This window comes from Lissotriton vulgaris, chromosome 6 (assembly GCF_964263255.1).
Source record: "Lissotriton vulgaris chromosome 6, aLisVul1.2, whole genome shotgun sequence".
NCBI classification, from domain to species: Eukaryota; Metazoa; Chordata; class Amphibia; order Caudata; family Salamandridae; genus Lissotriton; species Lissotriton vulgaris.
The window spans coordinates 1,660,730,489-1,660,757,346 of record NC_141694.1 but is presented as its reverse complement, the minus strand read 5'-3'; the positions used below and the strand labels follow the sequence as shown (position 1 = coordinate 1,660,757,346).

At 42.8% G+C, this 26,858-nt stretch overlaps 1 protein-coding gene across 2 annotated transcripts in view; it reads right to left on the bottom strand.

Annotated features, from left to right (window-relative positions):
• SYT14 (synaptotagmin 14) overlaps positions 1-26,858 on the bottom strand; it is a 535,709-nt gene that overhangs the window by 17,214 nt on the left and 491,637 nt on the right. For both annotated transcript variants that reach the window (XM_086927826.1, XM_086927827.1), the window contains exon 5: positions 16,118-16,307. In XM_086927826.1, coding sequence (XP_086783952.1) covers positions 16,118-16,307 — 190 coding nt within the window. The remainder of the gene's footprint in view (positions 1-16,117; positions 16,308-26,858) is intronic.

Below are 26,858 nucleotides of genomic sequence, written 5' to 3'. Positions count from 1 at the left end.
ATTTTTCTAAACCGCAAAGAAATTCAGAAGGAAAGCCTGCCTCCAACATTTGTCTGCAATTTTTGTCTTACGTTTTAACCCAACCATAAAGATATTGAGATAATTAAAACAGAATTGTATGCCAAAAAACTCGAAAGTAACTAAGAAAACTCAGCAACTCCATATTCAGCATCTTTACAGCACTCAAGATGCCTTACAACAAATCCATTGCATCATGAACCATGAACCATTACCTCCCTCACGTGCAAAGCTATGGTCAGTATCCTGTATAGTGTAATCTTGGCTTTTATTGTCCGTTTAGCAATGTAACCATGTAACCATACTTGACTGTCTGGCCTGGAGGACTTTAATGTTGACCGTATACTTATCACTGTCTTGTAACTGATTGATCCTTATGTTAAATAGGGAAATGGAGACTATGACCGAGGGTATATTTACAATGTTATTCAAAAAGTTGATAAAGAAAAAAAAATCAACCATGGACCAGCACCTGGAGCTCAGCAGTGACATCTGAGACTAGGGAATAATATTCCTACAAAACGTTTTTAAAAACCCAGTCTGGCAGCTGTAAATAGCTCAAGAAGGAATCTATTAGAAGTGTAGTGTCCTTTTCAGCCTTGGTACCCACCAATGACTACGCCACATTCAGAGCTTAGTATTACACATCTTTATTTGACTACGTGTAACTGCAAACCCAACATTCTAAAACAAGCTTTCATTGCACTCCGCTCTGAAAACGATGTCACAGCTCTACGGAGTATGTTAGGAGCCAAAAGGGTGTTGTCATAAAACTCACAAGCCACTACATCTCCCACGTTGTTAAATACATTTTTTAAATGTTTTACAAAACAGTATACATTTTTATATATGTCTGTACAAATATGTCTCTTCAATCAACCTTCTTGGCGCTTTAATTATTCAATCTGATCTGGTTACTGGGAGCTGTCCTATTCACTGTCAGAGAATTTCAAAGAAGGTGAAGAGGTAACAGTAGTCACTGAATTTTCAGGTTCATTCTTTCCTTCGCCATCTCGATCAGAAAACCGATTAATCAAATGCTGAAAGTGAGAAGAGTCTCTGGTAACAGACTTCCCACGGACACTGGGCAGTCACCATGTCTCCCTTGGTGGACACTACTTGGAAAGGTTCTGCATCAAAAGGAGCATCATATTTACTTCTTCGCATTTGTTGGGCGATCACTAGATCTCCTCTCTTAAAATTGACGGCCTTTGCATGTCGCCTCTAGTCTGAATAGGCTTTCATTTACTGCTTGTAAACTAAGTTCTTTGTACAAGTTATGTTCTCATTCCTTTCTCTTTTGTTGGTCCATTGTGGTAATTTGGCTGTCATTGCTTTCCTGAACATCAAAGTTGCAGGACTTTTGCCTTTGGTCCAGTGATGAACGGTAGGCTCGTAGGGTATAATTCAATAGAGTTTTTAAACTGAGCCTCTCAAGAGTTACATGCTGTACTTCCAGCGTACTCATAAAATGCTCACTGAGTCAGTTGGCCAGCAGCCAGAATGGTGTAATCTTCTGATGCTTTATGTTTAGATGCTCTAGGAAATCCTTGTTTGCTTTGCTGATAAAAGGCGGGCCATTATCAGACTTCAAAATGGCTGGAAAGCCCCATGTCGCAAAAATGCCATCTAGTCTCTCAATGAGACTAATGCTCGTGATTGTGGATAAGAGATTTTCTATTAGTGGAAAATATGAGTACTTGTCCACAATTACCATCTGATGATGTCCATTATCGAGTGGACCAAAGAAGTCCATGGCTATTCTCTCCAATGTATGCTTAGGGAGTCCTGACAAGTTAAGCGAGTGTGTTCAGTAATATTTGTAGAAAGGTAGTGGCATAGACGACAAGCCTTCAGTACCTTTTCAGCCCCCTCATCTAAATATGAAAACCAAACTCGGTCTCAGAGAGCTCAATTAGTGGCAGTATTACCATAATGTCCTATGTGAGCTATTTCAAATATTTTCTGTCGCAGACTCTCTGGGATCAGGATTTTCGACCCTCACAGTATAACTCCTTCCTGAGTTATGGACAGTTCAATTTTTAACATTGTTGTTTTTTTGATATTCACAATGATTTGTGGCAGTGATGATCTGAAATAACATATAAAAGCTGACGTGTTTCGTTTTACAATGAAATTAATGTAGGCTTCAGTCGTCTTGAATGGAGTACCCTGACCTTGTATAAGCACTGTGGAAAAGTAGTCAGCAGGGTTTTGGTCCTTCCCTGGACAATGCACAATGGTATAATTGTACTCTTGTAGTTGTAGTCCCCACGGTTCAGTGCAAGGTGGGTATTTTGACTTTTAGATTGCCAAAGATAGTCAGTAAAGCTTGAAGATCAGTTACCAGCATAAAAAGCTTTCTGTACAGGAATACATGGAAATGTTTACAAGCCCATACCACAGCTAACTTTCTTTCTCAGGTTCTGAGTATGCCGGTTCTGTCTGGGACAAACTTTTACTGGCATATGCCACAATATGCCTTCGAGCTATGCTGTGCAAGGTTAGTGTCTAACCCTACTGAGCTACAACAACCTCTGTATGAAGCTTTGGTTTGAAGTAGGCCGTTTCAGCAGAAGTTTCAATTACTTGTTTGATTTTCGTGAAACTTCTCTCAAATTCTTGTGACCACTTCAATGAAACTTTTTTCTTTGTTAACCCTCATAATGGAGAACTTATAGTAACAAAGTCTTGTATGCATCTTGAACAGTAACTGGCCCTGCCTAGAAACGAGCGTCTCAAAGAGACATCCTGTGGTGGAGCAGCATTTGACAGTGCTTGCACTTTTGCAGAATCAGGTGTCATAACCCTGCCTGAAAAGATATGGGCAAAGAACTTTAACTTTGTCTTGAGGAACTCACACTTGTCTGCATTCAAAGTCAAACCTCCATCAGTAAGTAAACAACGTTCTAGGGTGAGAGCTTTATCATGCTCCTTCTATGTAGCTCTGAAAACTGGATCACTGACATAATATTGATTAAAAAAATATCCTTATACACAAATATCGACACATAAATATCGATGTAAAAATATCGACATCCTATCTTTATAATGTAACGTGCAAAAATATTGATGTAAAAATATCGATCTACATAATATCGTTTAATATATAAAAAATAATGTTAGATAAATGAAATGGTAAAATTAACTTTAAAAAAATTATTTAGATGTAATGTACATTTTCACAAATATAATAAATACATTTAATTTAAAAAATGTAAACATACATATATAAAATGTAATATATATGTATATTTACTTTAAAACAAATTAATAAACCTATAATTTTAATTTATTTTAAAATGTTATAAATATATAAACATTTACAAATGTACATACACCTATAACATGAAATCTAATTCAAAAAACATTATATTATAAATGAAAACTTTAAAATATTTAATAATTTTTAAACTTACGTTTGGCACTCCATTGAGTGCAACAGTAGGGAAATTGTTGGATAGCGCAGAGGTAAAAATGACTATTCCCACTCCAGTGAGTGCAACTGTAGGGAAAGTGATGGATAGCGGAAGGGTAAAAATGTCTTCCTCAAAAGCATACAAAATATATAACAATGCCCCTCAAATATGCTTGAGGTTGCACCCCTTTGGATAGCTCCTCACATATGCATCAGATGAATCCAATATATACATCAGAATGTCCCCAGATTTTCTGTGGACATCCTAAAAATGCCACAAATATGCATCAAACTTCCCTTGAAAATGTGTATGAGGCTGTACCCCAAGTGCTCAGACTGTCTCCCAACAAGGCAGACTAATACTTAAATATACATTGACTATTGCCAAAAGATGACCTACACAGCTTCGCAAAAATGTAGTCTCTACTAATGTTGTTTTTCTAACATTTGCCTTAAAAAGCCCAGTCCTGGACCGGCCATTTAGGCATTTTGCCACTGCCAGGTGGGCCAGCTTGAAAGGGCGAGTGTACAGGCTGTTTTTCTGGTCCTGTCACAGTCTATGGTACTACAAACATAGCTCACCCATTGGCCCTATCAAGCTGGCCCATCGGGCACTGCCAGCCTACCTCAAAGGGCAATCCAACAATGAAAATGAACAAATCTGTTCCCTCAATGAATACCAGGCCAATCACCACATCTGGATGAAACTTTGCTAAATATATGCAAGACAGTGCAAGCAGTGGCCTGCGGAACATTCCACCCCTCTTCACAATACATGTACGCTTATTTATTAGAGGTGCATTACACTTTCTATGAAACATGTCTCATATTTCTTTATAGAATGTCCATTACTGTTACCCTCCCCCATAGGGCACAGCTCTCTTCATGCAGTTCAGGTCTCTTCTTCTTGTTTTTATGTTTTACAGGTGTAAAATCATGGTATAAGGGGTAACCCAGCAGCAAAAGAGGGCTAGAGGTCTTTTTTCAAAGATGTTCCGGTCTCTATCACCAGGACACACATGAAGTCCGTACAAAGTTACTGAACTGCCAAAATTCGAGATATTAATGAGGCATGCTCAGACAGCACCAACTGAGGAATACTCCTACTGATGGGTGGTCTTAGGGTCTTAGAACCCTCTCAGTTTTTCAAATGTGAATGAGCAGAGGGTCTAGAGCCTAACCATGACCTCCAGTTCCCTAAGCCTGTTTACCTTCCCTCCTGGTTCCAAAGAGTAGTGAAAGCGGTAGCTCCGCTGTAATCTTTGCCATGTAGTGGACAGCAGAGAATGCTTCTTGTGCACCTTTTTTACGCGAGGATCGACTGTACAATTATGGACTGCGACTGGCCATTGTCAGTGTGAGGCCCATGAACGACCCATGGCTGTTAGATCGAGGGTATCTGCTCATGTTGCAGGCTAAGTGTTACGACGTAAACATACTCCGTTTGAGGCAGTATACGCTGTACCTGTCTAGAAGGGTGCGAGTGTGAGGCAACTTTTATCTGTAACTCGGTCGTGGGGGCTGTAGACTGGCTCACTCTATCACTGCTGGGCTTGACAGACTTCGTAAGTAGTGAGTTGTCTGTGAGCCTGTCCATCGCCTGCAGGTGCTCTTTGAGCTGAATTAGGCCACTGCTATCTCAATGTGGGTTTCCCCTCTTCCCCCTGGACCCCCACCTCTCCTGCTCTAGAAGCATGTGCACTTCATTTGCTCAGTGTAGACTCTTGTTTAACAGTCAGAGTTGCATGATTTGCTACCGTTATTTTTTTTTTGTATTACTTTAATGAATTATTACAGTGAATTCAGCGTGCCATTTCATGCTTTTCCTCGGTTGTTGCCTTGGAATGGTCGGGACTGTCACTAGTCGTGATACCTTCTAAATGACACCAAAATGATGGCGCAAACACGTTCCTGGAGTTTACAGCAGCGCAGAAAGAAGACACCTCGAGACTGAGCTGTGTGTCTTCAAAGGTGATGATGACACACTGCGCAGACTTGTTTTCTCTGCTTCCTGCCTGCAGCCTTTACCCCACCCTTTCCCTACTTGTCAGACAGCGGGACCCACCTCCTGTGACGAGATGGGAAAGGGCGGGGATGACCTCCTCTCCACTCCTTGACTGACGTGAAGCCCTGGTGCTACAGGGCTCTAGCCTGAAGCGCCTGGGGCAAACTTTACCTCCACTTTACCTCCAGGGGGTGGAGACTGGTCCTCGAGGCTATGTCTCTGCCGACCTGATGACCTCACAGGCCTCAGGGCTGAGAGCTCGTCAGCCCGGCAAATACATTAGATTTGGGCCTGCACACAGGCACCCGATTTAGGGAATGCATCTGCGACTCAGTGGCTGTCATCATCATGAGACTAGTCACAACAAAGGAGCTACCGCCCAACAAAGATATGTGGGTACAATAAAATACAAAAAAACAGATTTAAAAAGTTTGTTTTAACTTTGGGAAACACCTTTCCTGGGGGATGAACTCAAAGGTGGCAGAGCCCCGACGCCCTTCCCCAGTAGTGAAAGTATTGGATAGCGAAGAGGTAAAAATTACTATTCCCACTCCAGTGAGTGCAACAGTAGAGACAGTGTTAAATAGCAGAGGGGTAAAAATTACTATTCCTACTCCAGTGAGTTCAACAATAGGGAAAGAGTTAGATAGCCGAGAGCTAAAAATTACTATTCCCACTCCAGTGAGTGCAACAGTAGAGAAAGTGTTGGATAGCGGAGGGGTAAGAATTACTTTTCCCACTCCAGGGAGTGCAACAGTAGGGAAAGTGTTGGATAGTGCAGAGTTAATAATTACTATTCCCACTCCAATTACTGCAACAGTAGGGAAAGTGTTGGACAGCGGAGGGGTAGTGTTTACTATTCCCACTCCAGTGAGTACAACAGTGTGGAAAGTTTTGGATAGCGAGAGGTAAAAATTACTATTCCCACTCCAGCGAGTTCAACAGTAGGGAAAAATTAATATGCAACTTCACTTTCATAGTTTTTCTAAACCACGAAACAAAGGAAAATAATATTGATGTAAAAAATATCGATGTACAAAATATTGTTTTTTTAATATATAAAAAATAATGTTAAATAAATGAAATTGTAAAATTAACTTTAAATACATTATTTAGATGTAATGTAAATTAACAAATATAATAAATGTAATTAAAAAAATTAAACATACATATATAAAATGTAATATATATATATATGTATATTTACTTTAAAACAAATTAATAAACCTATGATTGTAATTTATTTCAAAATGTTATAAATATATAAACATTTACAAATAAATATATATGCCCCCTGCTGGCTACCCCCGTTCACTCTCACGCATTTGCGTTCTATCCCAGCCATTAGGTCTCACTCGATCAACCTTGACACCTATCTTAGCTTCGAACTCACTTGAGTAAACGTCTGCCCATCGAACGCGCAACAACCAGATACAGCGGGCCCAGCACATTTCTACGAGATAATGATGTGCGTTAACATTGCGCTTTTTGTCCCGGAGAAAGTCTTGCCTGTCCGACTTTCCTTTCATATCGTGCTGTTACTGACTTCATCATGACATGCTTGCCTCTAGATTAACCCGCCCTGCACTCACTTGTAAAACACACTCAGACAGGGATGCGATGTACACACGACTTGTCCTGATCGGGTTCCACGAGGTTACAGACTGCAGAGCAGCTGAGAGCTTATACCCATTGTTAAGGAACTCTTCCATGTCTAAACCAGCACGTAACAGGCAGCAGCCATTAGTATTACACAAGGTTACATTTCAGAAATCAAGCAGCTACAAAACGCAAATACAAGTAACCTGTATACACAATTATTATTTATCAATTGTAAAGATGCATTTACATTGTTTTGAAATAATTTCTTTGCTGATTATGTTACAATGACTTGCATGTTTTGAGCGCAACCAACTTTTCTATGTTTACAGTCACATGGTTACCTATGTCACATGGTTGTTCTACCACATGTCAAATATGCACTAGTATAAATGAGACTCACTACCATGGTGCAAGCAGATGTAGTGAACAAGGCGGACTTGTCCGCCGAAACGCGTCTGATCGTCTATATTGGTGAATAAAAACCTTTGATTTTCATCCACGGAGTCGGGCCTGTTCTTTTCGAAGCCAAGCCAGGATTAATATATATATATATATATATATATATATATATATATATATATATATATATATATATATATATATATATATATATATATATATATACACATATATATAATATATATATTTGTAAATGTACATACACGTCCTTTGTTTCTGCTCAAAACCGAGGAGACGTTTGTTTATATATACATACACCTATAACATAAAATCTAATAAAACAATTATATTATAAATTAAAACATTAAGATATTTATTAATTTTTAAACTTACATTTTGCACTCCATTGAGTGCAACAGTAGAGAAAGTGTTGGATAGCAGAGGGGTAAAAAATACTATTCCCACTCCAATGAGTGCAACAGTAGGGAAAGTGTTGGACAGCAAAGGGGTAAAAATTAATATTCCCACTCCAATTACTGCAGCAGTAGAGAAAGTGTTGGATAGTGGAGGGGAAAAAATTACTATTCCCACGGCAATTACTGCAGCAGTAGAGAAAGTGTTGGATAGCAAAGGGGTAAAAATGACTATTCCCACACCAATTACTGCAGCAGTAGAGAAAGTGTTGGAAAGCGGAGGGGTAAACATTACTATTTCCACTCCAATGAGTTCAACAGTAAGGAAAGTGTTGGATAGCAAAAGGGTAAACATGACTATCCCCACTCCAATTACTGCAGCAGTAGAAAAAGTGTTGGATAGCGGAGGGGTAAAAAATATTATTCCCTCTCCAGTGAGTGCAACAGTAGGGAAAGTGTGGGATAACGGAGAGGTAAAAAATACTATTCCCACTCCAGTGAGTGAAACATTAGGGAAAGTGTTGGATAGCGGGGAGGTAAAAATTACTATTCCCACTCCAGTGAGTGCAAAAGTAGGGAAAGTGTTGGATAGCGGGGGGTAAGAATTACTATTCCCACTCCTGTGAGAGCAACAGTAGGGAAAGTGTTGGATAGCAGTGGGGTAGAAATTACTATTCCCACTCCAATTACTGCAACAGTAGGGAAAGTGTTGGATAGCTGAGGGGTAAAAATTACTATTGCCACTCCAGTGAGTGTAACATTATGGAAAGTTTTGGATAGCGAGAGGTAAACATTACTATTCCCACTCCAGTGAGTGCAACAGTAGGGAAAGTTTAATATGCAACCTTACTTTCAAAGACTCAAGTTTTTCTAAACCATGAAACAACAAAGGAAATTGACTTACTTTTCCTTAATGAGCATTCATGTTATAGTTATTTCTTTAACTGCCATTTTTCCTCACATGTAGCCAGTCCGACAAGCACATGTTTCTCTGAGGTAAACATCGACAAGGAACCACCATCTTCCCCACTTTCATTTGATATTGATACGGAAAAACTGTTTGACGATTTAGATGACGATCGGCTTCGTTCAGTGTCAAATTGTTGATGTCACCACTTGACCTTGTGGGTGTGCGCAAACTTTGCTTCTGGAATGCTCTGGCAGCATTTTATCTTTGCGCCGTTACACACTTTCTTTTTCCTTCTCTCTACAAGCCATCACAAAATGGTTCTCTCTCCCACAGCCTTTACATATTTGTCCGATGGCGGGACATTAACCTTTGTGTGGAATATAAAATCCACATCTAAAACATAACTTCTTTTTACGTGTAGACATCACTTTGTATCCTTCAGTCTTTTGCTTTGGCTTATTTTTTATACTCATGACTGGTTCACTCTGGGCCCCTTCAGCCTACATATCAGCAACTTGCCTTTCAGCGCGCTCCTCAGGTCTGGCAGCCATTAACCTGCGCTGCAGACTAAGATTTTCTCTCAGCATGCATCATCTGACTAAATCTGACAAGCATCCATCAATAACTATGAGATGTATAGTTTCTTTATCATTACATTCATTGAATTTGCAGTGTTTGATGAGTGTATCGAGTCTCTGGAAATTCATTAAGGGTTTCAACCACTTTGACTGAAAATATATCTTTCGTAATCAAGGTTTGGTATTGGATTGAACTTGAGATTCAGTTTTCTTTAATTGGATGGTATGTGATTTCTTCGTCAATTCTCAGCCTTTTCTTTATGACTACTTTCACACCATCACCAGCAAGATTTTAGAGATACTTGATAATCATTTTGTTATGAGTCTCTTCGAGTGCATCAATGAAATCATCAAATGTCTCTATCCAAACAGTCTATCTATTACCACTAAATAGCTTTTTGGCTGTATCGAGAGGTGGTGGTGTTTTCAGGAATGCAGCAGAATTGTAGACCAATGTGGATCTTACAGACACCTGTGGTGGATTACTGTGACTTGATTTAGGCATCTCATCTATGAGACCTTGCAATGTGCTGGCCTCTGAATCATCTTTAAGGATTGCTGGATATTTTACTTTCTTCGCTGCCATCTGATACATTTCACTATTCCAAGAACCTCTCTTGGCTCTTTATTCTTGGAAGACCTGTGAAGTTGTTCTGAACCCCACTCAGGAGTTTTGGTGTCTGGCCACTTCAGGTACAGATAACTCGGTAAGCACAATTTTGTCTTCGTCTCCTTGAGTCACTTCAGTGCAGCGGTACAATGACTCTCTTTAATTGTTTCGGTAAGTTAGTTATTTCTTCTTTTCTAAATGTCAAGTTGCACTTTCTGACACCTGGTTGATCTCTGCCTTGCAGGGATTCTGTGTACAGCGTTATTTTGCCAGAATGTGCTTCGTAAACCTGGTTTAATCCAGCTTCCTCTTTAGCACTCTGTATAATGAACAACTTTATCTTGTGCAGCAGCGCAGGACTTTTATGTATGGTCTGACCAGCAGGTTCTCGACCATCGACGTGTAGATTTTGGGCAACGCTTCCATTGTCTTCACCTGCTTTACAGCGGCTGGCGTAGCGCCTTGACTCCACATGCATGAAGTGTCAATTCCGCACTTTGACAGCGACACACGTGGAATGCACGAGCAGTTTGCTTCGTCCACTGCAAACTCTCTGGGAGAGCCCGTCATTCTTTGGGTTACTTATCCTGTGTCTCATCACCAGCTGTAGCGTTTCCCCTCCAGCCTTGGTACCCACCAATGACTACGCCACATACAGAGCTAAATATTACATGTCTTTATTCATCTGCATGCAACTGAGAACTCAACATTCTAAAACAAGCTTTCACTGCATTCCACTCTGACACCTACATCACAGCTCTATGGAGTCCATTAGGAGCCAGAAGGGTTCAGTCATAAAATGCGCAAGACACTACAGGAAGGAGCATACTATAGGAATTAGTCATGCTGGCGACCCATTTATCCACTGCTTAAATATGGAAGTCTGTGACAAGTTTTGGTGAGTATCAAAAAAGTGAATTAAGTTATACATAGCTCTCTACAAAGGCAATGTTAATACCTAGAGTTATTTTATAGGCACAGGCATCTATACGGATGCACATACATCTCATAAGCGTTCTATAGTTTCTTTAAACTTTGATTGGTATTACCTCCTTGATGTTAATGTTAATGTTAGTTGGGATTTGTTAAGCGCTCGTACGCCCGGAGGCTTCATGGCTCATGGCTCCTTACTTCATTCAATGATAAGCTGTTGTAGGTCTTGCTCTTATTCTTTAGTTTTAATGTCATTTTGTTTTTTAGGTTTTCAAGGGACATGGAGTAGTACAAATACAATAGATCACGCCACTAACATGTATGTTCCTGTAATATCTTACCTTTTTTTTTACCTTTGCTTGAGAATTCTTTTTACTATTTTTGTATAGCTTGATAAATAAAGTTTCAATTACTTACGTTGTCAAGGAACCTAGAACACTGTGCCCTTATTTTAGTAATCAGTACACTACTGTTCTCTGCCATGCCAGTGATATGAACTATGACTTCGGTTAGTTCTGATTTCACACATTTTGTCACCTTGAAATCCCTGATTTTTCTATACATCTAGACATTACGAGCAATGCTCAGTTGCAATTAACTATACGTGGATTGGCCAAGCTCCTCGGCTTTCAGTCTAGTTCCAGATTTCCAATGCTTTCCTGCTCATACACTCGCACCTGGAATGATTATTTGATTAAATGAATCTTAGAATGGTTCCTCTTTAAAAAGCAAGGTACAAAAATGCCACCCCTCATCCTCCAGCACATTTGAACCACTGGTATAACAATCCACAATCAATAATAATCACAAGACACAGCCCAACATAGCCCAATAGAAAGTACATATGGTCAGAATCCCGCCCTCAGGCTGGAATGTTGATGTTCCCATTTAGCAAGCCCTTCAAATCCCAAACTCCACACGCACGACATTCTATAAAATTCAACACACCATCCGTTATTTGGCATGTATTTTAATCCTAATATTGAATACAAAAATATAGCAAAAGAAATTAGATGCTGTTAAGTGCAGGGCTACTATATTTAACTCCTCTTAGACACTTTGACAATATATATGCTTTTCATGGTAGGTAAACATGGAATTAAATCCAGTAAATCAGAAATGATGACATAGAGGGCCTAATTCAAAAAGGTAAATTTACACTTTTGTGTAAGTTTACTATTTTTTTAAAATTCACAACGCATTTACGAGTAGTAAAAATAAAGTTCCTTGCTCATCTTGTGTGAATTTTGTCAATGTTCTATATGTCACTTGATTTATCAAGAATTACTGCCTCATGTATTGCCCCTGGTTTGTTTTTCCACCAAATCAGCATTGTTTAGTGTACTACATAGATATGTTTATTTACTAAATTAAACATATTTTGGTGTAAGGCATTTTATATTCTTCCACATTCAGTCAGAGTGAAACCATCCACTTGGGCTAAAGTCCATGCACCTGCAGAATGTCGATGTGAAGGGCAAGTTCATCCACAGCCACCAGCAAAAACTGGTAGGTACAGATGCTAACAAGAAGTGTTTTTTATGTCGCCCCGAATATATTTTATATTCGTTACAAATGTTCTGTCACGTCCATTACTTGGTTTTCAACATAAAAGTTACTAGTAAATGTGTGTCTGGCATTTTCGTTTTGTATATGTTTTTATTAGCATTTGTACAATACATGAAACAATATTGGAATACTTTTGCAACTGCACATGATGAGGTGTCTGCTCACAGAAGCTGATTTCATCCCTCCTCCCTACCCTACTAATACACTTGTTGTTCCTTATTTTAATAACATTTAACAGCAATGTTGGGGTGGCTTAGGTACCTCAAGTACCTAGTGGGCATGTTGTATTATGCAGGTATTCAATCAGTACATTGATTAGCCAGATACCGGTCCCAGGATGCTTGTTTCTGGTCCAGGGAAGACATGGCTCAGCAGTTCGGGCTTTCCATGAGGTACAGGGTCAGGCTGATTTGCATATGGCCATGTCTGAACTGGGGTGGCGGAGTGAGCTAAAGAATCATGATGGATTAAACCCAGATCAGTTGACTGGGGGTGAGCGCTTGCAATGTTCAACACTCCTTCCATCATTCCCTTTGGTGTTGCTTCATTGTAATAAGGCTGTCGGATTTGAAACCATGGATATCGATGGGAAGGCCTCCGACCTAAGGTCGGAGGCTTTCTGACCCTATTCTAAATCTGCCCCTTAGTGTCTGATTCAGGGCGTATGTGCAAAATCCTACAACTCCACCTGCCCTATCTTTTTCTGTGCAGAGTGCCCCACCCCAAGTGCGGACTCTCTGCCTTGAGTACGGAGTCTTTCCCCTGAGTGCGGAGACTCCTCCCCAAGTGCGAGGACTCCGTTATCATCAAGATATTTCTTGTAAATGCGTTTGTGAGTACCGAAAAATTGTAAACTTACACAAAAGGGTACGCTTACCTTTGTGAATCATGCCTACAGTGTAGGTCTTATACAGCACCTAATGTAAATTGGAACTTTATGATCTCAGCGTTATAAAACTTGGTGCAAGTTAACAAAACATATAGTTCTGTCAATCTGGTGCTTTACCTAAAGAGGAGTGCTCGCTGAGAATGTGTATAATGCTTTTTGATCAGACAAATACATTCAACTATAGCAAAAATATATTTGTGAAATGTGAGAGTAAAATCGATCTGCATTTGTATGTTTAAGTATCTTGGCTAAGCATGTCTTCAAACATGTATTTCAGGAAAACAATTGCCTTATACCACATGCTCTAAGCAAGGCCTAAACGCAAACAGTAAATGTTTAGGATTATTGTAAAATTTGCATATAAGAGCCCTAAAAGTTCTTTACAAGCATTAAAAACTCATTGCTGCCGGAAAAGAAGGTGTTGAAGAATTATCTAAAATGTCCACAACCCCTGTTTGTGAATGCGCTTTGTGACGATAAGGGCTTGCAAAGTGTGGCAATCAAAGATTATCCAAAAGGTAATGACCCAGGAAGCACCTCATGGTGTGCGCTATAATGTAATTAATTAATTATGGATTGTATGAACAGACAATCTGACCCAAGGAGAATCCTCAAACAAAAGGCATTCAAAATAGGCTCATAATTAATCATCCTACAATTACGTATGCATGTATTTGGTAGTTTTAATAGCATGAAACTCGCCCAAAAGCCAGCTGTGCGCTGTACAGGGTCAAATGTTCCCAAACAGTCAGCAAGTGATAGGAAAGGGAAGTGGTTATTGGAGTATTACTGCATCATTATGTAGTGGCCTTAAAAGAGATGTGTCTTCAATTTTTTCATATATTTGGAGCAGATGAAGGGCTGTCCTCACGTTATGTATGCATGTAATTAATTGATTATACAATGTTGCAATTAATGTCAATATATTTTCCATACATCACCGCCCCATTTGTTGGAGTGAGTGCCCCTTTTTGTATATACGAGCACCAAATGGGTGAGTGGCTGAGGGCTTGCCTAATGGGAGAGCCAATATGTAATATACGGAGGAATCGCTGCAGTCAGTATTCTGATTTAATCCCTACCATCTGGTTTCACTAAGAAGTGGCTTAGATTACTGGAGGAGAAGAAAAAATCATGATCCCTCAGATCTTCTGCTGAGGAAACATGTGGGATGGTGATGTGGTCACCCCAAAATTATGCCATTTTGAGGGTGTGGCATGCAGGTTATATTCCAGAAGGGTGTTGATTGAGGGTGAAGCTTGATATCAAAGGGGGATTGTTAGCAAGGGGTGTAACATCCAGAAGATGAATGATCAGCATTGGTCAGATACCTGTCAAAAGTGAGCTTAGAACAAAAAGGAACGTGTTCATCTTTTACTCTTGCTTTGAAGTCATTTGATGAAGTATGGAATCCTTCTCTATTTTGATAGCGTAACTGTTTTTCTGTCTATTTCCTTTGATATTATGTCGCAATACACATGGTCAGCCACCATACTCGTGTCATCAAGGTTAGCTAGGAAAGCCATCTTATTTAAAACAGGATGAGTAGTAAAAAATACTTCAACGTGTATTCTTGAAATCTATCATTCCTAAGCAAGTTGTCCTGCAAGGCTCAAAACAGCACAGTAATATGGGCAGTGCTTAATTTGAGTCGGTGATTGCTGGTGGGGGCCACTGGCACTCATTTTTGGGAACTGGCTCTTATTTTCCCATATCAGACATTAACCAAGAGCAAGAGAGAGAAAAAAACACAAAGGGAGGAAGAGACAGATTGAAAAACTGTCTCAAAGGAGTAAAACAGGGTCCGGCAAGAGTGCATAAATGGGGCAGGGGGTGTGTGGTTTTGGAATAAAGCGGCATCACGCGTTTTAAGACTAAACCCCCTTGGTATGAAAGGGCCAACTTTTAATTGCACCGACCTCAGCCTTCTGAGAAGAGCTTCGGACACTCAATGTTTGACACAATAAGCACTGTGTATGGGCAGTAGCCGGAATGTAGCTTTTTGATAACACAATGGTCTCACATAACCTACATGGCCTTCTTTTGCGCCTTTTATATTAATAAGCTATTGTTTTAAAGCCTTTTTCTGTTCTAGTCATGGGCATATAAGTCATAATCAGCATAACTTAAACAGAATCATTCTAAGAATCATCTCGCCAGCAAAAACGAAGTTGTAGTTTCAAATGAAAGGGGCTGAAAATCAGAACGTTGGTTTGTCTTTCTTCCTGGAACTCAAGCCAAAGGGAAAGGCCCATCCATTGATATGATATGCTCACTTATCATTTCAATCAAGTTCTGTTCATGTGTTTACCCTAATACTGGATGCATGCATCGAGGTGGCATTGGGAGCTGAACCTTAGCAGTTATGAGCTGCCAAAAATCTCAGAATGTCATCCACGTGCAAATATGAGGCTAGGCCCCACTTAGTTTAGAAGGGCGCTACATTCAACAAACTCGACACACAACTGTGCAGACAGAACTAGTGACACTCACTGTAAAACAAAAAAAGCAACATGGTTATCACATTTACGGGGATGCGGTCTATATTGCCTCTTACGTGTTTAAATCTGCTGCTATGTTAACCATTAGCCACTAGTCATTGATTGTCCCAAATCATTACTGACCTACACCTATTTTAGATGCTATGGTTACTGCATTACAAATCAACAAATAGACCTGCTAAAACGGATTACCTGATGGCTATTATTAGAATAATTCACATGGTTCATTCTAATTTTGCAGTATGAAAAAGGGGAGGAGGGTTTACACTCACTTGGGGGTCTGTTTGCTGCCAGGTTTTTGAAGTGGCTTCCTTTTATCACTTCTGCTGACAGCCTTCCAGTGGTGGCGTTGTACAGAAGGCCGATCAGGATTTCAGGAGCAGCGCCGTGTGCTAAGGATTGACATGAAGAAGTGCTTTCACTGCAAGACATTTCTGACGTGCTCATCTGGGAGTCACAACCCTGGAAATAGAAGCGAGATTTTACCAAGTTATTCAACAACACAGAAATTAAAGATCATGCTTCCATTTCTGTCTGTGGTTGAAGATTAGCATATTCAGTTTCACAGCAGCATATTCTACCCCTAAAAGTGAATCCAGGGATAGACTGGACATACATTTCCAATCAACAAAATCAAAATGACTATGTAATTTGGAAGATCTAGAGGACCACAGGTTATTGCTGAGGGATGTATCTGTCACTATGACCACTCCAAGATGTGCAACTGTTAATGGTGGGCACAGGGTTAACACCAGCCATCCTAATCAATTGTTCATTCCATCGACTTCAATGAAACTCTAAACATTTTAATGTTTATATGTAGTATAAATCGCTACACCACATGCCAGTGTGACTAGCAATTGACACTCTTTTGCCCAATGGGTGGCGAGGGTGCATTATGAGGGAATGGAACAATAACTAGAATTGTTGACCAATTTCAAGATATAAAATGCCACTAGGACATGAATTTGCCAAAGATGTCCTCCCCATCTTTCTAAAAAGTAAGGGTCATATGTATCAAAAAGTCATTTTGCGATTCTCTAATAGCGATGTTTTGAAAATCGCTATTTGAGAATCGCAAAATGCTATGTATGTAGGATTAGCAATAAATTTTGCGAATCCTACATATTCCTTAATTGCGAATTTCAAATTGCGATTCGCAATTAAGGAATACCACCCCATTCATTCCTATGGGCCTCTAGGCACATAGGAATGAATAGGAATACATTATCAGTTTGCGATTAGCAATTAGCGAATCGCAAATTGAGAATGCAATTTCAAGGGTGTCAAAAGGACACCCTGTTGCACCCCTGAAATAAGCATGGGTGCACATGTGGCGCACATACATGCCCTAAGGGCATGTATGTGCTTCACATTGCACTTTGAGAAATGCAAAAAAGTGCATTTTTCACAGAAATCGCAAATTGCCACCAACTTGAAGTTGGTGGTAATTTGCGATTTCTTAAGGCCAAATTGCACTTTTTTGGTGCTTCTTACATTGCATTTAAGGAATCGCAAATTTTGCAAATTCTTATTTTGCACGCAGATGTGCCTCGTACATACCACAAAGCAAAATTGCGATTGCAAATGCCAAAATTCTGTGAATTTCGGCAATTGCGGTCGCAATTTTTCTTGATACATATAGCCCTCAGTTGTATTTCTATGTACACTTCAGCTGTGGATTTATACAATTGTTAGGGATGTATTCTGCGTAAGGTAATTGGAGTGTATGCATTCTAAATAGTGCTTCATGGCGTGGACAAACCAGTAAGATAAAGATAGAGGAAATTACTTATTCTGTATAGATATAGAACGGTTAATTGTCAATTTAAGTGGTTTAGGTCTTCCCAAATCATTGGATGAGCCTGACAGTGAAGCATCTTCTGAAGTAGAATGTAGCAAACTGAGGCCCCCATTTAAATCATGGAATAACGCAGTTTTACTCAATTGCCTCTACAACATGGGTAAGTAATAATAATAATAATACTGGTATTTATAAAATATGAACAGCTGCCTCAACTAGGAGGCGTCCCGGCGCTGTGAGGGCATGGCAAGAAAGCTAGCTGGGAGTCTGCGGCTTAGAGAGGCTCCGAGAACAGCCACGACTTAAGCTGTCTCCTAAAGCTTGTTTCTGATTGGGCCTTTCGCAGCTCAGGAGGTAGGGAGTTCCAGAGACGGGCCACGTTGGCTGAAAAGGTCCGGCCGCCCAATCTAGCCCTTTTGACTCGCGACACACTCAGTAGCACCTGATCGTTTGAGCGAAGGGAGCGGGTCTGTGTGTATCTGGGCAGACGGGCTCTCAGATAATTAGGGCAAGTACCGTAGAGGGACCTGTAGGCCAGAGTAAGAGTTTTAAATTTTATTCTACTGGCAATCGGGAGCCAATGCAAGGCCCGAAGATGGGGGGAAATGTGCTCTTTGAAGGGGATATGCTTAAGCAGCCTGGCTGCCGCATTTTGCACCGTCTGCAGCCTTTGGACCAAGTATTTCCACTATACAGGCCGTTAGCATAATCCAGTCTCGATGTGATGGTGGCATGGATCACGGTTTTCCGGCATGACTCAGGCAAAAGTTTCAGGACTGGGCGGAGATTCCTCATTTTGCTCAGGCAGCACCCTGTGACCTGATGGATCTGGGGCACAAAAGAGAGATTTTCGTCCCACTTGACCCCCAGATTTTTTGCCCACTGGGAGGGGGGAGGTGGGGTACCCATCTCAATCGGCCACCAGAGCTCAGCTGGAGGGTGACTGCCTTTGCCAAAGAAGATCACTTCCATTTTCCCCGGATTCAGTTTCAGCTTATTAATATTCATCCAGGATGTCACATCCTGAAGGCACCCCTTAAAGTTTGCAAATGCCGCTTCTGAAACCTCTGAGTAGGGAAAAACCAACTGGGTGTCATCGGCATAAGATATTGCGGTGACTCCCCAGTTGGCAATGAGGGAGAAAAGAGGGCAAGATAAACATTAAACAAAAGGGGGCTTAGGGCAGATCCTTGCGGGACCCCGCATCTCAGCGGCTTACGCTTTGAGGCACATGTGCCTAGAGTGACCCTCTGCGTTCGGTTTGACAAGTAGGACTGCATCCAACCAAGTGCCTGATCTTGTAGACCAATTTCTGCCAAACGTTGGAACATCCTAGCATGATCCACCGTATCAAACGCGGCCGAGAGATCCAGGAGCATCAGCATAGCCGAGTCTCCTGAATCTAACGACCACCTCAAAGAATCAGCCACCTCAATCAGCGCTGTCTCCGTGCTGAAGCCGGGTCTGAACCCGGACTGAGTCTCATGAATGATGTTATTAGATTCGACATGAGCATTCAGCTGGCGCTGAATTAGTTTTTCCAACAAGGGGTGGTGAGGGACAGAGTCTCTGAGTTAAACAGAATACTCTCACCCAGTCAAGAGATCAGGGCTAGATCCAACACCGTTTTTTAGCTCACTGCACCATCCCAGTTTCAGAACCTGGCTGTATGCAAATTAGTCTGTTCCTGTCCCAGTGCATGCTGGGAACAGGGCAAACCAAACTACAAAAGCCAATTCTTACACTGGGAAGGAAACAAGCTACCGGGGACCGGTTTCTGGCATTTCAGCCTCTTCGGCCCGGCTTGCTTGAATCCTGATGGTGCAATGAGCAAGGGACTCACATCTGAGTATACCCTTCCACGCTTAGGGTGGACAAAAATATTTACAACAAGGGGTGGTGAGGGACAGAGTCTCTGAGTTAAACAGAATACTCTCACCCAGTCAAGAGATCAGGGCTAGATCCAACACCGTTTTTTAGCTCACTGCACCATCCCAGTTTCAGAACCTGGCTGTATGCAAATTAGTCTGTTCCTGTCCCAGTGCATGCTGGGAACAGGGCAAACCAAACTACAAAAGCCAATTCTTACACTGGGAAGGAAACAAGCTACCGGGGACCGGTTTCTGGCATTTCAGCCTCTTCGGCCCGGCTTGCTTGAATCCTGATGGTGCAATGAGCAAGGGACTCACATCTGAGTATACCCTTCCACGCTTAGGGTGGACAAAAATATTTACAACAAGGGGTGGTGAGGGACAGAGTCTCTGAGTTAAACAGAATACTCTCACCCAGTCAAGAGATCAGGGCTAGATCCAACACCGTTTTTTAGCTCACTGCACCATCCCAGTTTCAGAACCTGGCTGTATGCAAATTAGTCTGTTCCTGTCCCAGTGCATGCTGGGAACAGGGCAAACCAAACTACAAAAGCCAATTCTTACACTGGGAAGGAAACAAGCTACCGGGGACCGGTTTCTGGCATTTCAGCCTCTTCGGCCCGGCTTGCTTGAATCCTGATGGTGCAATGAGCAAGGGACTCACATCTGAGTATACCCTTCCACGCTTAGGGTGGACAAAAATATTTACAACAAGGGGTGGTGAGGGACAGAGTCTCTGAGTTAAACAGAATACTCTCACCCAGTCAAGAGATCAGGGCTAGATCCAACACCGTTTTTTAGCTCACTGCACCATCCCAGTTTCAGAACCTGGCTGTATGCAAATTAGTCTGTTCCTGTCCCAGTGCATGCTGGGAACAGGGCAAACCAAACTACAAAAGCCAATTCTTACACTGGGAAGGAAACAAGCTACCGGGGACCGGTTTCTGGCATTTCAGCCTCTTCGGCCCGGCTTGCTTGAATCCTGATGGTGCAATGAGCAAGGGACTCACATCTGAGTATACCCTTCCACGCTTAGGGTGGACAAAAATATTTACAACAAGGGGTGGTGAGGGACAGAGTCTCTGAGTTAAACAGAATACTCTCACCCAGTCAAGAGATCAGGGCTAGATCCAACACCGTTTTTTAGCTCACTGCACCATCCCAGTTTCAGAACCTGGCTGTATGCAAATTAGTCTGTTCCTGTCCCAGTGCATGCTGGGAACAGGGCAAACCAAACTACAAAAGCCAATTCTTACACTGGGAAGGAAACAAGCTACCGGGGACCGGTTTCTGGCATTTCAGCCTCTTCGGCCCGGCTTGCTTGAATCCTGATGGTGCAATGAGCAAGGGACTCACATCTGAGTATACCCTTCCACGCATAGGGTGGACAAAAATATTTACAACAAGGGGTGGTGAGGGACAGAGTCTCTGAGTTAAACAGAATACTCTCACCCAGTCAAGAGATCAGGGCTAGATCCAACACCGTTTTTTAGCTCACTGCACCATCCCAGTTTCAGAACCTGGCTGTATGCAAATTAGTCTGTTCCTGTCCCAGTGCATGCTGGGAACAGGGCAAACCAACCTACAAAAGCCAATTCTTACACTGGGAAGGAAACAAGCTACCGGGGACCGGTTTCTGGCATTTCAGCCTCTTCGGCCCGGCTTGCTTGAATCCTGATGGTGCAATGAGCAAGGGACTCACATCTGAGTATACCCTTCCACGCTTAGGGTGGACAAAAATATTTACAACAAGGGGTGGTGAGGGACAGAGTCTCTGAGTTAAACAGAATACTCTCACCCAGTCAAGAGATCAGGGCTAGATCCAACACCGTTTTTTAGCTCACTGCACCATCCCAGTTTCAGAACCTGGCTGTATGCAAATTAGTCTGTTCCTGTCCCAGTGCATGCTGGGAACAGGGCAAACCAAACTACAAAAGCCAATTCTTACACTGGGAAGGAAACAAGCTACCGGGGACCGGTTTCTGGCATTTCAGCCTCTTCGGCCCGGCTTGCTTGAATCCTGATGGTGCAATGAGCAAGGGACTCACATCTGAGTATACCCTTCCACGCTTAGGGTGGACAAAAATATTTACAACAAGGGGTGGTGAGGGACAGAGTCTCTGAGTTAAACAGAATACTCTCACCCAGTCAAGAGATCAGGGCTAGATCCAACACCGTTTTTTAGCTCACTGCACCATCCCAGTTTCAGAACCTGGCTGTATGCAAATTAGTCTGTTCCTGTCCCAGTGCATGCTGGGAACAGGGCAAACCAAACTACAAAAGCCAATTCTTACACTGGGAAGGAAACAAGCTACCGGGGACCGGTTTCTGGCATTTCAGCCTCTTCGGCCCGGCTTGCTTGAATCCTGATGGTGCAATGAGCAAGGGACTCACATCTGAGTATACCCTTCCACGCTTAGGGTGGACAAAAATATTTACAACAAGGGGTGGTGAGGGACAGAGTCTCTGAGTTAAACAGAATACTCTCACCCAGTCAAGAGATCAGGGCTAGATCCAACACCGTTTTTTAGCTCACTGCACCATCCCAGTTTCAGAACCTGGCTGTATGCAAATTAGTCTGTTCCTGTCCCAGTGCATGCTGGGAACAGGGCAAACCAAACTACAAAAGCCAATTCTTACACTGGGAAGGAAACAAGCTACCGGGGACCGGTTTCTGGCATTTCAGCCTCTTCGGCCCGGCTTGCTTGAATCCTGATGGTGCAATGAGCAAGGGACTCACATCTGAGTATACCCTTCCACGCTTAGGGTGGACAAAAATATTTACAACAAGGGGTGGTGAGGGACAGAGTCTCTGAGTTAAACAGAATACTCTCACCCAGTCAAGAGATCAGGGCTAGATCCAACACCGTTTTTTAGCTCACTGCACCATCCCAGTTTCAGAACCTGGCTGTATGCAAATTAGTCTGTTCCTGTCCCAGTGCATGCTGGGAACAGGGCAAACCAAACTACAAAAGCCAATTCTTACACTGGGAAGGAAACAAGCTACCGGGGACCATCAGGATTCAAGCAAGCCGGGCCGAAGAAGGCTGAAATGCCAGAAACCGGTCCCCGGTAGCTTGTCTCCTTTCTGGTGAAGAATTGGCTTGGTAGTTTAGTCTGCCCTGTTCCCATGATGCACTGGGCCAGGGACAGACTGATTTGCATATAGCCAGGTTCTGAGCTGGGATGGGGCAGTGAGATAAATAACGGTGATGGATCAAGCCCTGATCTTTGGACTGGGTAAGAGTGGTCTGTTTAACTCAGACACTCTGTTCATCACCACCCCCTTTTCTAAATCGTTTTTGGCCACTATAGGTGTGGCAGGGTATACTCAGACATGAGTCCCTTTCTCACTGCTCCATCAGGATTCAAGCAAGCCGGGCCGAAGAAGGCTGAAATGCCAGAAACCGGTCCCCGGTAGCTTGTCTCCTTTCTGGTGAAGAATTGGCTTGGTAGTTTAGTCTGCCCTGTTCCCATGATGCACTGGGCCAGGGACAGACTGATTTGCATATAGCCAGGTTCTGAGCTGGGATGGGGCAGTGAGATAAATAACGGTGATGGATCAAGCCCTGATCTTTGGACTGGGTAAGAGTGGTCTGTTTAACTCAGACACTCTGTTCATCACCACCCCCTTTTCTAAATCGTTTTTGGCCACTATAGGTGTGGCAGGGTATACTCAGACATGAGTCCCTTTCTCACTGCTCCATCAGGATTCAAGCAAGCCGGGCCGAAGAAGGCTGAAATGCCAGAAACCGGTCCCCGGTAGCTTGTCTCCTTTCTGGTGAAGAATTGGCTTGGTAGTTTAGTCTGCCCTGTTCCCATGATGCACTGGGCCAGGGACAGACTGATTTGCATATAGCCAGGTTCTGAGCTGGGATGGGGCAGTGAGATAAATAACGGTGATGGATCAAGCCCTGATCTTTGGACTGGGTAAGAGTGGTCTGTTTAACTCAGACACTCTGTTCATCACCACCCCCTTTTCTAAATCGTTTTTGGCCACTATAGGTGTGGCAGGGTATACTCAGACATGAGTCCCTTTCTCACTGCTCCATCAGGATTCAAGCAAGCCGGGCCGAAGAAGGCTGAAATGCCAGAAACCGGTCCCCGGTAGCTTGTCTCCTTTCTGGTGAAGAATTGGCTTGGTAGTTTAGTCTGCCCTGTTCCCATGATGCACTGGGCCAGGGACAGACTGATTTGCATATAGCCAGGTTCTGAGCTGGGATGGGGCAGTGAGATAAATAACGGTGATGGATCAAGCCCTGATCTTTGGACTGGGTAAGAGTGGTCTGTTTAACTCAGACACTCTGTTCATCACCACCCCCTTTTCTAAATCGTTTTTGGCCACTATAGGTGTGGCAGGGTATACTCAGACATGAGTCCCTTTCTCACTGCTCCATCAGGATTCAAGCAAGCCGGGCCGAAGAAGGCTGAAATGCCAGAAACCGGTCCCCGGTAGCTTGTCTCCTTTCTGGTGAAGAATTGGCTTGGTAGTTTAGTCTGCCCTGTTCCCATGATGCACTGGGCCAGGGACAGACTGATTTGCATATAGCCAGGTTCTGAGCTGGGATGGGGCAGTGAGATAAATAACGGTGATGGATCAAGCCCTGATCTTTGGACTGGGTAAGAGTGGTCTGTTTAACTCAGACACTCTGTTCATCACCACCCCCTTTTCTAAATCGTTTTTGGCCACTATAGGTGTGGCAGGGTATACTCAGACATGAGTCCCTTTCTCACTGCTCCATCAGGATTCAAGCAAGCCGGGCCGAAGAAGGCTGAAATGCCAGAAACCGGTCCCCGGTAGCTTGTCTCCTTTCTGGTGAAGAATTGGCTTGGTAGTTTAGTCTGCCCTGTTCCCATGATGCACTGGGCCAGGGACAGACTGATTTGCATATAGCCAGGTTCTGAGCTGGGATGGGGCAGTGAGATAAATAACGGTGATGGATCAAGCCCTGATCTTTGGACTGGGTAAGAGTGGTCTGTTTAACTCAGACACTCTGTTCATCACCACCCCCTTTTCTAAATCGAATTAGTTTTTCCAGCATTTTCCCGGGAGCTGCCAGCAGAGAGATAGGACGCATAGAATGCACAATAATCCAATCCCCCTACTTTTCTCGCCCATTTAACAGTACTTTAAAGGTAACAGTAGAGACAGCACTTAACAGGATCGCACTATGACAAATGCTGCCCCCCAAAAAGCACAGTTTGGAATTTCTGTTAAATATATCTTAGCTGCATTGCAAGATCTCTTTAACACATAAAATAAGGCAAAAACAAGGAGATGATAGATGGAGGGCAGCAAACGGAAGGTGATGATGAACGGAGTGCATATAAATAATGCCCTGGTTACTTACTGGTAATCTTTTATACTCTAAATGTGGTTTTCCTCGCCACATGACTAACGTGGTGAGCTTCAACTCCCCAACAGAACACTCAAAGCAAATTAGCGGTCTATTCCTCCCATCCCTCCCTAACATGGCCGACCTCCTTCGCCCCTGACCTCGTACAAGAGCAGGCACGACACACCCAACTGCCTGTTTTTTTTGGTTCTGTTCTGCATTCTCTTAAGAAGCATGTTACAGGTAAGTGAGGCGAGGTCGTACGATAGCCGGCCCAGACGCCTGAGGGGAAGCACTGCTAAGTGGGCTCGTTTGTTGTGCCTAGGATTTGTGAGCGGTTTATTTTTTGGAAGCCTGGCCAGAGCGGGCTCTTACTTCTTGTTGAAGCCCTATCTCAGTTGGCTCATACGGGGGCGATCCTGGCGGTGAGGACAGCTCTGTTTCCTATGGCCTCTATGCAAATGTCAGTGGACTGCAGAAAGTGGGCCTGTGCAGGCTCTTACTTCTTGTTGAAGTCCTGCCTCAGCGGGCTCATGCGGAGGGGGCGATCCTCATGGTGAGGACGGCCTGTTTTTTTGCAGCTGCAGTGCGGATGTCTGTAGTCCAGCTTTGTTTGAAGCCGGAGAGCGTCTTCTACCACTATTTTATTGTAAGGTTGCAGTAGGGAGGCCTAGAGGCTTTGCGGTGGACTCAGGCTTAGGTGGGCCGTGACGTGGCACGCATTCCTGGCATGCCTGCATTTGCTAGGAAATGCAGACTTTCTGTCATGCTGACAGAGTGCACGCTGCTGGTGTGGTTGCGTTGCCTGGCAACCAGCCCGGTTTTCTGGTGTCTCTTTTTGTTACAGTTAGCCCTTATTTCAGCCTGGTTCCTTTGGGGGCATTCTGTTCCTAACAGGTGTGTGTATGTCAGGGTGGAGTCTGCTGAGGGACTGCAGATGGAACCAGGCCCCAGTGTGCAGGCTCCGGTAGAGGCTCCTTCTTTGCAGGCCATCCAGCAGATGATCCAGGCTGCTGTCGCTACAGCTTTGAGTGTGAGGGCCCTTCTTCCCCTAAAAAGCAACGTATTGAGCCTTCCACCAGTGCTAAGGCTGACAGGGAGGATGATGATCTCCAGGGCACATAGGTGCAGGAACTGAAAGAGGTTTCGCAACATATCAAGGATAACCTGCCATTTTCGGTGCCCCGGGTGGAGGCTGATTCAGAGGATTTTTTTCATACAATACCAGAAACGTTAGCCTGAGTATCTTCCTTTGCCTCCATCGTTCAGGAAGGTGATTGATAATGAGTGGCAGTATGTGGATAAAGCAGACAATCTTTCTGATCTAGGGGTTGCAGGGATCAGAGGTGTCTGCCCGGATACAGGGGACGCTTCCCATACTGTTTCGGTCTATTGGGCTTCTTTCAAGAGTGTCTCCATTGAGCATATTTGTAAGGCTGTGACGTGGGCCTCTCCTCACATGAACTGTAAGGCTTACAGGGATGAACCCTGATTGTAGTGCGCACTGTTCCTGTTGAACAAATTGTTCTAGTGTTTGATTAATTTGTAGCCACTTAGTACGCAATAAAAAGAAGAAACAAAACCAATATTTTCTAATGTCAAGCGAATATTGTTGTACATTAAATCATAAATTGTAATACAATTCTTGTATTAGTCTACATTTGTTTGCGTGAACAGCAAAAGTTGCCTTGACAAAAACAAATTCTTAAAGCAAATAATACATTATTATATACAGTCCAATTGATTCTGGCGTCACAGTTTCGGTCTTGGTTGGTGCATAGCTATCACGTAGCCCAATGCATTTCGAGACTTACAAGTCCCTTCCTCAGGGGCAGTGTTCTGGAAACAAAGGAATGTAAACGTATGTATTACATACAATACACAGTGTTTCATTAGACTAAATTGAAGCTTATAGGAGAGTCCCGTATCCAACAGAAATTTGGAGGTGAGGTCTGATAGTCTAAATCAGTGAAAGAAATGAAAATCACGTCTACATACTGAA